The sequence below is a fragment of the Giraffa tippelskirchi genome, chromosome 1 (genome assembly GCF_054371585.1).
Source record: "Giraffa tippelskirchi isolate mGirTip1 chromosome 1, T2T-mGirTip1v1.2.pri, whole genome shotgun sequence".
Classification (NCBI taxonomy): Eukaryota; Metazoa; Chordata; class Mammalia; order Artiodactyla; family Giraffidae; genus Giraffa; species Giraffa tippelskirchi.
This window is the reverse complement of record NC_137275.1, coordinates 120,412,210-120,429,260: the sequence shown is the minus strand read 5'-3', so window position 1 is coordinate 120,429,260 and position 17,051 is coordinate 120,412,210. Positions and strand designations below refer to the sequence as shown.

Below are 17,051 nucleotides of genomic sequence, written 5' to 3'. Positions count from 1 at the left end.
ATAATAAAATATATGTTATATACCCATGTGATGTGGAGATAGATGCATATAGATGCCACAGTTTCCTGCATGTGCAAACACTGCATATGTGGTGGGTTGACTATAATCTTTATTTTAAGTATCTAAGAATAATAGGTAGACACTAATGAACTAAAAGGAAATATTTTAATTAAAACTTTTTGATTTGAAAACGATAAACATCAGTCTGAATTTATTTCAATTTAATGTTTAGTGTGAAAAATACACTTTGTTGATAAACCAGTTTTTCCCAAACTCCTTCTTCATTGCCTCTTTGACATCTTTGTTCCTCAAACTATAGATGATGGTATTCAGCATGGGAATTATGATTGTGTAAAATATGGACACAATCATGTCATGATCCAAGGCATAGCTGGAACTAGGTCTCACGTACATGAAGAGAACTGTACCATGAAAAATGGACACTCCTGTTAGGTGAGAGCCACATGTAGAAAAGACTTTTCTTCTCCCTTCAGCAGAATGCATCCTCAGAATGGCCAACAGAATGAAACCATAGGAGGTCAGAGCAATCAACATAGTGGATATCTCAATAGAGCCTGCCAAATAGAAAACTAGAAGCTGGTTCTTGCACATCTCAGAGCAAGAAATAGCAAGGAGGGGAGGGATGTCACAGAAGACATGTCTAATTTCATTGAATGCACAGAAGGATAGGGTAACAGTAGCCACTATGTGTAAAGTAGCATGCAAGATACCAACAATATAGCAGGAAATTATAAGTGGCACATAGACTCTGGGTGACATTTTAACTAAATACAGAAGAGGGTTGTAGATGGCTACATAGCGATTATAGGCCATTGTGGCCAAGATGAAGTATTCTCTGGTCCCACAAGTAAGAAAGAGAAACATCTGTGTGGCATATCCAAGAAAGGAAATGGTTTTATTCTCGGATAGGAAATTGATCATCATTTTGGGGATGATAACGGAAGAACAGCAGGCATCTAAGAATGATAATGCTATCAGAAAATAGTACATGGGGTTGTGGAGCTGGGAATCCATAACGACTAAGAAAACCAACCCCAAATTTCCTATCATTGTAAAAAGACAGATTGCTAGAAATAGTAAAAATAGAAAGATTTGCACCTCAAAATAATCTGTAAAACCCATCAGTATAAACATGGTCACCTCAATCCTATCTTTTATCTGAATCCTGTATAAATCAAAATTTGATGGTGATCCTGACATCTCAGTTTTCAGTTCCAAAAGCAATATGTGGCAAAAATAGAGTCCACCAATTACATCCTCATGTCTGTTTCTTAGAAATGCTTTCCAGCGAGGGAACAGTCCAATGATTAAAAGTTGAGTCCAAGTGGATGCATTACTCTGTAAAAATAAATTAATTGCTGTTGGTTAAATTTTCATGTTAAAAATAGTGCCAGTTTACATGGTTTAACTTCCAATTTATTTTCTGTTGAATTTATGACTGCTCACTTTCATATGATGTCATCTTAAAATTCCCCACAAAGACAAATTAATATAGGAGTTTTTAATCCCAACATTATTATAGTAGAAAATTCATATCTGAGTGCTAATCCCAGATTTTCTACAGCATGCCTGAAATTTACAATTTGTAAAATATGAGCAAATACGTTTACATCAGAAGATAGTATTGAATTTAAATGTTAAAAACCAAAGTGAAAATTACTTAACTTTATCATGTTCCCAGGTTACTGGGAAATAGGATTATTGTAATTATTGTGATATTACTTAGTCATGTCCAACTCTTTGCAACCCCATGGACTGCAGCCTGCCAGGCTCCTCTGTCTAGGCAAGAAGACTGGAGTGCGTAGTAGCCATTCCTTCAGGGAATCTTCCCGACCCAGTGGTCGAACCTGGATTTCCTGCATTGCAGGCAGATTCTTTATAATCTGAGTCACCAGGGAAGCCTAAGCAGATCCACTTGTACCAGAAGTGAAGTTCGAATCCACAAGAATATAAATCCATTGGATCTTGAGTTCAATGCCTTAACCACTTGGGCATTCTGGTACCTGAATTTTCTGTAATTACTATAAGATACAGTCATCCCTAGGTGGGGGGCATGTAGTTCCAGAATCCCCCTTCCCAATACCAAAATGAAAGATGCTCAAGTTCTTTATATAAAATGGGGAGATATTTACAATATAAGCAACACACCTCTTCTCACATATTTGAATCCATCTATAGATTAGTTATAAAACTTAATATAATGTAAATGTTGTCTAAAAGGTTGTAAATATAATTTAAATGCTTTTAAAATAGTTGTTGATGTGCTGCAAATTTGTTTACTTTTTGAACTCTGCAAATTATTATTTTCTCAATACTTTGGATCTACAGTTGATTGAATCCAGGGAAGTAGAGCCCTTGGATATAAATAGCACTGACTGTAAATATCTCCTGATGACAGATAATAAAACTTTTTAGAAAAGGTATTGCTAAAAGAAGCACATGACTAGGTAAACCACAATGTAGTGTTTTATTATGGCTCTATTTCCCTGTGCTGTCAGACTGTTGCTTATTCAGTGGAGTAGGAAGAAAGCAAAGTGCATAACAAACAAGCAAAATGTTAAAAGGTCATCAGTATCTGTACCTAAAGTCTTCAGCATTTAAATCAACATTTATTTAAAAGAGTGAAAAATCTGCTGTGGGTGGGACTGAGCTGAATTCAATGACCTACCAATGGCTTATATTACTAACATGAAATGCACTATATCGTTGTTATAATGAGACAAGCATACATCAAATAGAGAATGAGCAAATCAGCTTAAAATCACTTTTAGAAGGAAAACAGAGTCTCATGTCTTCATTTTCCCACATAGTTCCTCCTTTCACGTGAAAATTTTTCTTAATACGTAGAATAAATAAATTTTCAATTGTGGAGTTGCCAAATCAAAAAGGAAAATCTTACTTAATTCTTAGAGAAATGTATATGGTATAAATTTAATATATAATTAAATGTTTATCTCTTTGTTAATTCAAAGAACTCATATCTTACTCTTGAAAGAACATATACACACACAAATGTATTATAAAATTTCCAGTTTAGTTTGAATGGTTATATTAATAAAATATCTTATAACACCTTCAAGTTTATTAACATTAAAGGTATTCAGTTCAGTTCAGTTCAGTCGCTCAGTCGTGTCCGACTCTTCGCGACCCCATGAATTGCAGCACGCCAGGCCTCTCTGTCCATCACCAACTCCCGGAGTCTACTCAAACCCATGTCCATCAAGTCGGTGATGCCATCCAGCCATCTCATCCTCCGTCGTCCCCTTCTCCTCCCGCCCCCAATCCTACCCAGCATTAGGGTCTTTTCCAATGAGTCAGCTCTTTGCATGAGGTGGCCAAAGTATTGGAGTTTCAGCTTCAACATCAGTCCTTCCAATAAACACCCAGGATTGATCTCCTTTAGGATGGATTGATTGGATCTCCTTGCAGTCCAAGGGACTCTCAAGAGTCTTCTCCAACATCACAGTTCAAAAACATCAATTCTTCGGCGCTCAGCTTTTTTCACCGTCCAACTCTCACATCCATACATGACCAGTGGAAAAACCATAGCCTTGACTAGATGGACTTTTGTTGGCAAAGTAATGTCTCTGCTTTTAAACATGCTATCTAGGTTGGCCATAACCTTCCTTCCAAGGAGTAAGCGTCTTTTAATTTCATGGCTGCAATCACCATCAGCAGTGATTTTGGAGCCCCCCAAAATAAAGTCTGACACTGTTTGCACTGTTTCCCCATCTATTTCCCATGAAGTGATGGGACCAGATGCCATGATCTTAGTTTTCTGAACGTTGAGCTTTAACCCAACTTTTTCACCCTCCTCTTTCACTTTCATCAAGAGGCTCTTTAGTTCTTCTTCACTTTCTGCCATAAGGGTGGTGTCATCCGCATATCTGAGGTTATTGATATTTCTCCCGGCAATCTTGATTCCAGCTTGTGTTTCTTCCAGCCCAGCGTTTCTCATGATGTACTCTGCATATAAGTTAAATAAGCAGGGTGACAATATACAGCCTTGACGTCCTCCTTTTCCTATTTGGAACCAGTCTGTTGTTTCATGTCCAGTTCTAACTGTTGTTTCCTGACCTGCATACAGGTTTCTCAAGAGACAGGTCAAATGGTCTGGTATTCCCATCTTTTTCAGAATTTTCCACAGTTTATCATGATCCACACAGTCAAAGGCTTTGGCATAGTCAATAAAGCAGAAATAGATGTTTTTCTGGAACCCTCTTGCTTTTTCGATGATCCAGCGGGTATTGGCAATTTGAACTCTGGTCCTCTGCCTTTTCTAAAACCAGCTTGAACATCTGGAAGTTCACGGTTCACGTATTGCTGAAGCCCAGCTTGGAGAATTTTGAGCATTACTTTACTAGCATGTGAGATGAGTGCAAGTGTGCGGTAGTTTGATCACTCTTTCGCATTGCCTTTCTTTGGGATTGGAACGAAAACTGACTTTTCCAGTCCGGTATACTAAATGTATTATTTGAGTATCAAAAATATAGTCATTTTTAAAATCCTTTATTATCAATATTTCTCCTTCAAGAATCCATATATTACACACAAAAATATTGATTGAGAAGAGTCAGTTTCAAAATAGGAATTAGGCAGATAAGAAATACAGTAAAAATAAAAAATATGCAGGCAAATTTTGAAAAATACCTCAAGAGATGGTCTAATAAAGAAATTCTTTAATAAATACGTGATCACTAACCTTTACAAGGGAAACTTTAGCTTTATTTTGATTCTAATTTTTATTTAACTGATGTGTTTGAGACAGCAAAGTTGTGGAAGTTAAAAAATATTGTATTTAATTATAGAACCTTAATATTACAGTCTCAGATTTAGCCCCTAATGTGATTTAGCAAAAGCAACTTAATCCTTCAAATGAAAGAATAAAATTGATCAAAATTTTGGTGCATATTTTGTTTGACTACATAAACATGGTATGACAACAGAGTTTTTATTTATGAGATGCATTAAAATGTTTTGTTAAAGTATTAATTATATGTGAAGGATTTATACATATTAAATATGACTATAATTTGTTTCAAATTTTTCTTAACTTGAAGGGGCAATTATAAATAAATAGGGAGCTAGGAAATCAAAGTTTTGTCAAAGCATTGGATAATGAATGGACTCCAAACCAAAATCTCAGTAGCTCTTGTTTTAGTTAAGCTTATGTGTTACATGACACTCAATATAAATTAAAATATCATTCTCATGAAATTAAACTAACTGAATTCCAATATTTAATACTATCAACCATCTTAAAAATTCTCTTCTATGGCATTCTGATGTGGGGCATATCAATAAAATAATAGTATGTTTACTTAAATATCCTGATAATTTTGTCCTTTACAACTTTGTCATACACGTTTATATCTCTGATCTATTTTTTTTTACTCCATTTCTTTTCTTTTTTAAAAAATTTATTTATTCTTTAATTGAAGGATAATTGCTTTGCAGAATTTTGTTGTTTTCTGTCAAACTTCAACATGAATCAGCCATAGGTACAAAAGGTGGATTATGAATGAAGGCATATGCTGTTCTTAGTCATGCTTCATTAGAGCAATTACCTATTTCAATGTAGAGAAATGAGGAATGGTAGACAAAAAGTGTTTCCCAGGTGGTGCCAGTGGTAAAGAATCCATCTGCCAATGCAAGAGATGTGGGTTTGATCCCTGGATCGTGAAGATAGCCTGGAGAGGGAAAGGGCAATCCAATCCATTACTCTTGCCTGGAAAATTCCATGGACAGAGGAGCCTAATGGGCCAGTCCATGGGGTGGCAAAGAGTCAGACATGACTTAGCACACACAGACAAAAAGTATGGGGTCATTTACTTCATCCAGGGTGCTCTTCAAACAGGCGATTCTGTCCACTAATTAAGGAGATTAGAACTAATTGTTTTTGCATCCAGCTTGATTCCACTTTGAGAGAAAGAGTCTAAGAAGATGGGTCCCAGATTTTTGACAAAGTATCATCATTCTGAAAAGCTAAATCAAATGAGCTCCTCAACTCTCAAACAGGTGGAAAACACAATAATAGACACTCATGATATGAATAATATTATAAACACTGAGTTGGAGAAAAACAAAGCTGTGTTAACAGCTACCACAAATCATACGATGGCTACAAGAGGTTATAGATGGTACATACAATATTCTGTGCAATCTGCATAGCAACCTGCAACAAAATAAATGAGAATTCTTTTATAGATTAGACAGTTGAAGACCAGCTAGACCTATGAACTGAGTAAGTTCACATAGTGAATTGCTAGAGGCACCAAGGCTGAAGTACAAATTTCTCTGTTGCCAGACCCCATGCTATTACCATCAACATATCACAATCTAATTGTAACATGCCACAATTCCTGGAATTGCTATGCCCTAGAAATACATTAACATTCTTATGTGCTTGAATCTTTTTTTTTAAATCAAGCTTAAGTAGACTATGAAAATAAAATGAAAGAAAAATCTTGCTGTAGCTTCAAGATCAATCAGCTAACTGGTGAAACAAATTTAAAACTAATTTATATCCCTCCATGAGAAAAAATAATGATCTTCAAATGATGTATACTCAACAGCTGGTTAATAAATAATTTTCTTTCCATTTAATAATTTTCCTAAAGTTTAAATATAACCATTTATTTATACCCTTATTCTGACTGATGTCTTCCATCTAGGAAACTAAAACAATTTCCTAATTTATAGCTACATTGGGCTAAAAATTTAGGGAGCCTTTCTTATTTCCCCTACTATGTTCTCATAAATTTCCTCACTCAATGCTTAATTCAATTCTGAATTAACTAGAAAAATTTATCTAAGAGTTAAATATTAAGGCATAGAATCTAGTATGAGGTTCAAGGTTATCGCTTCTGAAATATTTTGTAATCAATTAAAATCCTTTAATATTACCTGTGAAAATGAACTGTACACTCAGTCAAAATATGCTATGAGTATTAAGCATTTGGACTCTTATACCAGATTCTCTGGCTCTTGAAATCTTTAGGGATATCTCAAGGACGAAAAACACTAATTCTCTTCCGGGATAGAAAAGTAACAAGATTTTTTTTTTCCTCTTCTTAGTGATGAAGAAAAATGTTTGATTCTGGAGCAATGAACAACAAAGTTGAAATGATATGTGAATGCACTCTGGCCTCTGTTGTAAGATGATCTCTCAGCGGAAGAAAAATATGCACAGAATTGGAATGACATCTAATGATATAGGACATGGAACAAGCTCTGACGTTTAACAGCTGTGTCATTGGGTTGATGATTTAATTACTCTGAAATCCAGTTTCCTCTACTTGGGAATATAACGTGATACTACTCTCAAAATTTTGTAAATGTTTACATAATGAAATAATATGAAAGTACCTATTATAGACTTCATTATCATTAAGTAAAGATTACCGTATATATTTAAATTTTAAAGTGCTACACTACAAAGGGGGAAAGGGGTAAAGAGATAAATCCACTGGCAGTTTGTAGAGGAGATATAATAATAAACAAATAAGATTATTGAGAGGAGGGATTATAAAGTATACAAAAACAATATTTTATGTAGTAAAATCAACTTGAATATAATTAGGAACTTTTAAACAATAAAGAAGTAACTTTCATTTCTGGTTGTGACATACAGGGTCACAGCAAGCCATTCTTCCTACTGAAAACACTAGACAAATTTGGATAAAGAATTACAAAACTCCTATTTTGAAGGAAACAGATAGCTATGGAAAAAAGTAAAAAGTCAATGACAACATCAAAATGAAGGCTCATTAAGTCAGAGAGAGACAGTCCACCTGATCATTCACAATTGGGTGACTGATCATCTTTTACAAACAATGCTGAAAGATGCAAAACTGCATAAAATCATACTTACGCATGTTTATTGATTCAAAGAGTCATTGAAGGTGCCCAGTTCTTCTCCACAGGTTTGGGCACTTGCATTCTCATGAGTGTAAAAAGTGTATCTTCCCAAGAGATTGTTTGGGGAAATGTCTTGGACTGTTTCGTGTACTAAATCTACACGATATACATTTTTCATTCCTTTTTCTTGAATGCAATTGAGTTTTCGCCCCTATTTTTAAATGATGATTTTCCTCCCTTTTCTGTGAGCTGTTGCTTCAACTATTTGGTCCATTTTTCTACTTTTGTTTTATTTTGACTTCCTGATATTTAGGTGGAGGTTATTAATAAAAGCAAATAACATTTTAGGTGAGGTATTATATTTTGTCATCTTTATCAAAACATTTTAATTTTTAATGTAAGATTGTATCAAGTAGAATTATTTATTTTTGTGTAGATTTTTTGGTTTTTGTGTTCTGCATTCTAATTTTGAGTCAATCGAGAAAAACTTTCTTTACTTTAATGGTATAGAAATATTTATTTATAACTCTTTCGTTATTTCACTTTTGAAATATGTAAATGTGCGAACCCTTAAGATTTTCCTACTGTATTATAATGTATTAACTAAAGTCCATATTTCTTTCTCAAAGTTTTCTCGGTAGTCCAATAGCAGGTTTTTTCTTAATGCTCTTATTTTGCTAATTTGGTATGCTATTTTTATTATAGGATAAATTTTAATTTCTATTAGAGTTTTTCTCAATATAATTAATGTATCCATGTGTTTTCCCAGGACACTGCGTAGAAAATTATCAGTTTATTTTTAACTATTAAATCTCTGTACAGTTAAATTTTATTCATTGTTCATTAACAAGTTGAATATCTTCCCTTTTTTAAACAATTGTTTCCCTCTGTTTTCTGTGAAGTGTTCCTTAAACTATTTGTATCATTTTCTAATCTCATTTTAGATTTTTCCTTGATAATTAAAAAATAAATATCTATCTGGGATATGACATAATTTTTTCCAAAATTTTACCCATACTAGTTTAACTTTAACTTTGGTGCATGTTCATTTCCACCAAGTAGAATTATCTACTTTTATGTAATTAATTTTTTTCAGGTTTTGCGCCCTGAATTCTAATTTTCAGCCAAAGTTAAACTTTTCTTGCTTCAAGATTATACAAATTTTAATTTAGAATGCTTTCATTGTTTCACTCACTTACTACACTGTGTAAATCTATGCCTCATTTAAAGCTTTCCTATTTTAAAGCTACCATGCTGTTCCAATAACATTAATTTAAAAGTCTATTTTGCAAATGTGTTACGGTATTTTGCTATTGGATGATGAATTTGTGTCTCTTTTCTGAATTTTATTTTCTATGGCATCAGAAAATTTCTCCATTCATAATACCACGTTGTGCTAATTATGAGACTTTAGAGCACAGTTGATCTTTGGATGTGCACCTGCCGTAGCTCAGTTCTGGCTGGCTTCTCACATCACCCACTCCTCACTCACCTTCTGTGGTGTCTTGCACATGATCCCTGATACTCTGTTATTGCCTTCATAGTCACTCTCTGTTATAACACTACCATCAGAGTTCCCTCTCATAGAGATATTTTCTGTTTGTAATCATAAAACATTAGTACCCATTGTTTACTAACAAGTAACATGATTGGATCCAAACCAACATTTTTGAAACAGTCTAGATGTTGGGAATAATTATTTTTCCCAGACTTGAAGCCAAGAAGACACAGACTGTGTTGCTGGTATCTTTCCACACTATCTCAGTTGGAAAATTCAAGTTATTTTATCCTATACAAAGTTTTGGAATTATTTTCTCTCACAACTGCATTCACACTAGAAATTTGAAACTGAGAAAATAAAACCTCTATTATTAGTGCTAAATTTTTTTTTTTTATTCCAGGAATAATAATACAACATCTATCTCTTAGGTTTCCCTGGTGCCTGGGAAAGAATCAATAACATATAAGATTAAAATAGTATTTATCATCTGGGCAATTGCATGTTGCAGAACCCTAAATATCAATTAAGAATATAATATAGGAGGATATAAGAAAAACATGTTCAGGAAATTGTGCTGCAAGCTCAGTGTTAATAGAACGAGGCACACAGTAGAGTGTTCATGATAGTGTTTGAACTGGGTGTGTGTCAGTTTTAGATGGTCTGCAGTTATGCTGCTCAGCACCCTATTCAATTCTAAGAAATAAGAAATGTGCTGTGCACTCTAGTCCATGAAGAGGCTGAAGAGAAAGTATTCTGGGTGGAGTGAGAACTAACTGGGAAAAATAAAACAAACCATAGAGTGCCAAGTGATACTTTTAATTGGAAATGTAACGTAACTGCTCTAAGAGATCTCCTAGGGTAGAGAAACTTTATTGATGAGCCCTTTATTTTGGAAAGGATGGAATATTTTAAAAGTAAGTTGAATGTCTGACTAAATTGTGATTTCGCTTAAACTAATATCATTATTTATATCCTCTACAGTGAGAAAAAATCAGTGTCATCTTATATAAGAATGGTAAATATGAACTCTTTTATATTCTTGTAAGCTTTAGTTTATAACTTTTATTTTAAAATTTAATACTTGATATATAATAGCAAGAATGTTATGTTAAAGGAACTTCCATGTATTTCTGACTAGGTCAAATAAAGTTTACAGTTAAAAAAATTTACTAATAATATTGAATTATTTTGAAATGCTCAAGACTTGAATAACTGATATATATATTTTTAAATTAGTTTATTTTCTATTTTTTAACTTTACAATATTGTATTTATTTTGCCATACATTGACATGAATCCAGCAGACGAATGGATAAGGAAGCTGTGGTACATATACACAATGGAATATTACTCAGCCATTACAAATAATACATTCAAATCAGTTCTAATGAGGTGGATGAAACTGGAGCCTATTATACAGAGTGAAGTAAGCCAGAAAGAAAAACACCAATATAGTATACTAACACATATATATGGTATTTAGTCAATTGGTAAAGATAACCCTATATGTGAGACATCAAAAGAGACACAGATAAATAGAACAGTATTAACTGACATATTTTATACAATGTGGGGAGATAAACTTGGTTTTGAGCAAAGATATTTCAATGGACATTCTTAAATTAATTAGAATCCTGCTGATACTTTAAGAAGAGATTATACTAATATAAAACAAAGACTGATGCTGAAGCTGAAGCTCCAATACTTCAGCCACCAGATGCGAAGAACCGACTTATTAGAAAAGACCCTGAAGCTGGGAAAGACTGAAGGCAGGAGGAGAAGGGGACCACAGAGGATGAGGTGGTTGGATGGCATCACTGACTCAATGGACATGAGTTTGAGCAAGCTCCAGGAATTGGTGATGGGCAGGGAAGCCTGGCATGCTGCAGTCCATGGGGTCGCAAAGAGTCGGACATGACTGAGCGACTGAACTGAAATAAATATAAAGCAATCTAGTTCATACAGTTGCAACTTCTGGGGAATTCAAGGAACATCTATTTTTAAGAAAAAATAAATGCTTTTAAGTTTAAAATAATGAAATAATTTTTAGTTCAATACTGTTTTTAAATTACTTACATGATTTAACCTGCTAATTAATATTAAATATATAGACCTAACTGAAGTAGGTAGGGTAGAGATGGTGGTATGAGCAATAACAAACTGATATGGAATATTATCATACATCCTTTTAATCATTTCAATTTTTCTGAATAATGGAGACTTGAGTTCAAAATAGCAATATTAAAGCATTAATATTTATTTCCCTTGATAATAAGCACTTAAACATTTACAAGAAAGAGGTATAGTGCAGACAACTTAGAGACAGCACACAGAGTAGTCGCTTTTTCTAATTTGCTCACTGTTGAGAATAACATGCAAAACTTTGTCTTACCATGAATCTTATTCATGGTATATGCTGATGATTTAACTATCACAATGCTGGACTTGTACAATTAGAAATTATAATTTATTTAGCACTGAAGAAAAGAAATGTTGGGGATGGAGGAGTGAAAGCAAATGCTAAATCTTCTTTTTCTATAGAGAAAACACAAACAGAGAAGAGAACAAAAAAGAGAAGAGAACAAAAAGAAATATACCGGAATAAAATCTAACTAATTTGAAGGAATTTCTTCCCTTGGGCTTTGCTGATGTTCACCATCTCCAGTGGCTTCTATTTGGGTTGTTTTTAGTCAGGTATATCATTATTTTGATGGGCAACAGCACCATAATTCTAATAACAAAAGTGGGTCTTGACACCTACATTCCCATGTATTCTTTCCCTGGCAATTCTTTCCTTTTGGAAATAGCTATGGATCTGTTACCCTTCACAATGCTCATGAATCCTGGAAGTCAAAGAGAACATCTTTTTTTTTTTTTTCTTAGTTTAATCATGTAAACCTTTGAGCCCTAGTTTCTTCATCTATAATATCAATATAACATGACATTAACACAATTCAATAACATGCTGTTGCAAGTAGCTTACTAACACAAGAGTAGCACAAAGTAAATTGTGTTTTCCAATTTCCTAGATATTAGTTAAAGCTACAGTTTACTAATCATCTTTCTTTTAAAATTTTTATATTTTCCAAGTATATCTCAATACAGGAGAACTTTGAATGTCTGTAGGTCTCACTAATTACTCACTAAACGATACTTGCTCACTTACCTACCAGCAAAAATATATGTATTCTCTGGTTTTGATATTTTGGGGAACTGTGTATTAGCCATATTTTAAATAATTTGTAGCTTTCAGTTTTAATTTTCATGTGCTGCATCTTAGATATATTATTAGCTTGATAATTTTTAAATGAAAGTGACCCCTGGCACATCATAAGATATTTGAGAATAGATATACCAAGCAGAGTTTCAGAAATCATATCATCAATGTAGTTCCTTCAAGTTTGTCATTATTAATTAAATAACCAATAAGTCAACAACACTGTCAAACATAAGCTGCATCCTTGCAAAAGATAAATAAAAGTTCCTGCTTTATAATGCCTAATGGCTATGTTGCTTATTTTAGTAGATAAAGGCAGTGAGAATGGTCTCAAATAAAGTGCACACACAAGAAGTAAGAGCTATCATTGCAGAACATGGAAGGAAAAGCATGCTTCATTCTTGAGAAAGTTCCAATGGAAGAGTTGGGAAATTCCTGAAAAATGTATTACAGAATTTGGTGGTGCCTTACCACTGAGAAAGTGGTACGCAAATATTTCTGCTTCAGCATTTCGCTTTTTTAATATAAGTAAAATGGATAGATTTTGCTCTGCACACAGATTCAAAATGAAAGTGCATAATTCTTAAGCATATCACTTTTATTTAAAGTTAAACCTTGAATTGCAACTTATGCTTTTATATTTAGAATTTAGCATACATAGTCTCCATTACGGAGAAGGCAATGGCAACCCACTCCAGTACTCTTGCCTGGAAAATCCCATGGACGGAGGAGCCTGGTAGGCTGCAGTCCATGGGGTCTCGAAGAGTCGGACGTGACTGAGTGACTTCACTTTCACTTTCCACTTTCATGCGCTGGAGAAGGCAATGGCAACCCACTCCAGTATTCTTGCCTGGAGAATCCCAGGGACGGGGAAGCCTGGTGGGCTGCTGTCTATGGGGTTGCCCAGAGTCGGACACGACTGAAGCGACTTAGCAGTAACAGCAGTTTCCATTAGACTTCAGCTGTGTTGAGTCCAGGATATAAAATACTAGACATTAATAGAGAATAGAAATCTTATGTACTATTAATGATTCCTCTAAATCCCTTTAATTTATAGAATTACAAAAAAAAAGATAAATGTCTAATTGTACTATTTTCACAGATGGAACCTCAAAAATATCTAGCAAATGTGAATCTCACTTCAATGATGGAATTTGTTCTTTTGGGATTTTCTGACGTTCCCAATCTCCAAATGTTTCTTTTTGTGATGTTTCTGTTTACCTCTGTAATAACTCTGGTTGGAAAGGGCATCATTATTCTCATAAGCAGGACAGACCAGACTCTCCAGACTCCCATGTACATTTTCCTCAGTAATTTTTCCTTCTTGGAAATCTGTTATGTGTCTGCCACTCTTTCTAGAATGCTCATAAACCTTTGGACTCAGAAAACACATGTTTCTTTCCTTGCTTGTGCAACACAGATGAGTTTTGTCATTATATTTGGAAACACAGAGTGCCTGCTTCTTACAGTGACGGCCTATGACCGCTACATGCTACATGGCCATTTGTAGCCCCCTGCACTATCCTCTGGTCATGAACCACAAGGTCCATGTGGCTGCCTGCTGGGTCACTGGAGTTCCAACTGAGGTAGGGCAGACGGGCCAGATTTTCTCTCTGTCCTTTTGTAGATCCAACCAAATCAATCACTACTTCTGTGACATCCCCCTAGTACTGAAGCTGGCCTGTGGGGACACTTTTCTGGACGAGATGTTGGTCTTTACAGTTGCTGTGCTTTTTGTCATGGTCCCTTTTCTGCTGATTCTTGGCTCCTACAGTAGAATCACCTCCACCATCCTGAAGTTGCCATCGGCAACAGGAAGAGCAAAGGCTTTCTCCACCTGCTCATCTCATGTCATGGTTGTGACTTTATTCTGTGGATCTTCAACCGTTACATATTTATGACCTAAATCCAAAAATTCTTCCAGAACAGACAAATTTCTCTCACTTTTCTATACCACTATCACCCAGATGTTTAACCCCCTGATATACACGCTGAGAAATAAGGATGTCTTGACAGCCTTGAGAAAACTGCTACCTTCATGTAAAGCATTGGCGGCTTGATTTAAACTCATTTTCTGTTTTCCTATTTAATTTTGCCATTGTATAATCAGAAATAGTTTGCTTTTTCCACATGATTAATAGGATATATTACATTCATTCATTCCTGGCCTTATTGTTTTATACCGGATTTTTTAATATCAGGATTATATTATGGTATCTTACTGATAAGAAACTATGTATTTAGGCAATATTGTAATCAGTCTACAAATTTACTGGTGATTTGCAATATTATGAGAAAGTATAGTATCACTTACCTACCTTTTCCCCTAAAACCATAGATATTTTTGTACTTTTCCTGTTCATATAACTATCATGAACTTTTTTTTCCCTTTTCATGATGTCTTTAGATAATACAGATGGTAAAAGTTTGGAGAACAGTTGTTAAATATCTATGTTTTTTTTTACTTTAGACATTTTATCTTTCAATGACTTCAATTTGATCCTTCTGTAAAGATTAAATATAAAACTGCATAATGACCCTTACATTTTTGTAGTGTGGCAATAAATTTTTACCCTCTGCTTCTCTCTGAATTCTTCTCTCAAGATATGTTTTGTTTATGTAGCAAAATCATGCTACTAGCATGTTGATAATTTGTTCACTTAATTTTTACTAATGCAAAAAATATGAAAGCATGTTTGCTGTTCAGAGATATAAGATGTATGGGATTCGATCATTTTCTGCCCATATAGTGTTATCCATTCTCTAAGATCTCTTGCTTTTTTAAAAAATTCTTTTCGTGAAGTACACAATTGAAATTAAAATAAAAATACTTGGGATATTTAGTACATTATTTTCCCAAGTTTTCCTGGTTGTAAAGGATTATACTTGATAAGACAGAATCACTATAATAAACTAAAAAAAATTACTATTAAAAAGATCTTGTATTTCTTCAAATGGAAAGAGTCAAACTACAGACAGTGCACTGGATCATTTTCAGTCAAACTGATTGGGAAATGATGCAATCTGAGGAAGGTTTTTTTTCTTTTGTATTTTCTTTTTAAATCTGTCTTTCTCTTATTATACTATGTGTTTAAATTATTTTTCATAAGACCATAATTCATCTATCAGCTAGTTCTCTTCTTTGAGCAGGTATCATGTCATCAAAAAAGACATCTAAAAGGCACACAAAGATTACAGTGATCATTTCAGAGGAGATAATGTGCAGATGACAGCAACAGATGACAACTATGGCTATTACAAATTACCCATTGAGAGGACTAAAGGAAGTAAAATATAAAAGTTGGTTTTGTAGCCATTTTGAAGTCCTCTGTTTCAATATTCTGTTGCTGCACAACAAATTATATCCAAAATTCATGGTTTAGAATAATATCATTTGATTGTATCCCATACATTGTCCAGTACTGAGGCAGGGATCAGCTGCATGGTTGTTCTCTTCCGTATAGCATTGACCGTCATCACTAAAGAGAATTCATATGGTGACTGATTCGGTTTTCATGTCTAAAAAGCTTCACATAACTATATCGTGTAGTTACAATGATGCATTACAGAGAAAAAATTCCAGTTTTCACTTAAATTTCATACTCTAGGGGAACAGACTGTTACTAGATAAATAATAAAGTAATTTAGCATAAAAGCATAAAATAAATCCTACAGTAAAATGATCCACATCGAACTTGTAATATTAGAATGGTGTTTGACTTAGGTTGGATGGCATCACTGACTCAATGGACATGGGTTTGGGTAGATTCCGGGAGTTAGTGATGGACAGAGAGCCCTGGCGTGCTGCAATTCATGGGGTCGCAAAGAGTCGGACACGACTGAGCGACTGAACTGAACTGAACTAACTTAAGTTTGGGAAATAAGAAGTTAAAGAATGCTTTCAGTAAAGGATAACACTAAAGTAATGTTGTTTTTTTTTTTTTAATCTCAATAATAGGGCTAACAAACACAATTAAATTAAAAATGTTGAAACATGTTTTTCTGTAATTTGAGCCAAGGAAAGGGATTTTTCTCTCTTACAGTTTTTTTTTTTCCAACATTTTACTAGAGATACTAGCCTATACAGTGTAAAAAAAAAAAAAGAGAGAGAGAAAGAGAATAAAATGTATATGTGAACATTGTAAAGTGTTAGTCGCTCAGTCATGTCTGACTCTTTGCTACCCAGTGGACTGTATCCTGCCAGGCTCCTCTGTCCATGGAATTCTCCAGGCAAGAATACTGGAGTGGATAGCCATTTCCTTCCCCAGGGGATCTTCCCAACCCAGAAGATCAAGCCTGGTTCTCCCACATTGCAGGCAGATTCTTTACCATCTGAGCCACCAGGGTTTTATTAACCTAATTGTTGGAAGAGGTTATATATGAATACGTGGAAAATATTTAATAATCTATAATGAAGTTATCAGACAGAATAAATGAATTCAATATGTGTCC

The 17,051-nt window shown here is 34.3% G+C and overlaps 1 protein-coding gene and 1 pseudogene across 1 annotated transcript; one reads left to right on the top strand and one right to left on the bottom strand.

Moving 5' to 3' along the window:
• Positions 1–228: 228 nt before the first annotated feature.
• LOC145515873 (olfactory receptor 5T1-like) lies at positions 229–1,221 on the bottom strand. Its single transcript, XM_081517303.1, has one exon. The coding sequence runs from the start codon at positions 1,219–1,221 to the stop codon at positions 229–231; it is 993 nt and encodes a 330-aa protein (XP_081373429.1).
• A 12,480-nt stretch (positions 1,222–13,701) lies between these two features.
• On the top strand, positions 13,702–14,659 carry LOC145515868 (olfactory receptor 10AG1-like; annotated as a pseudogene).
• The last annotated feature ends 2,392 nt before the right edge of the window (positions 14,660–17,051 follow it).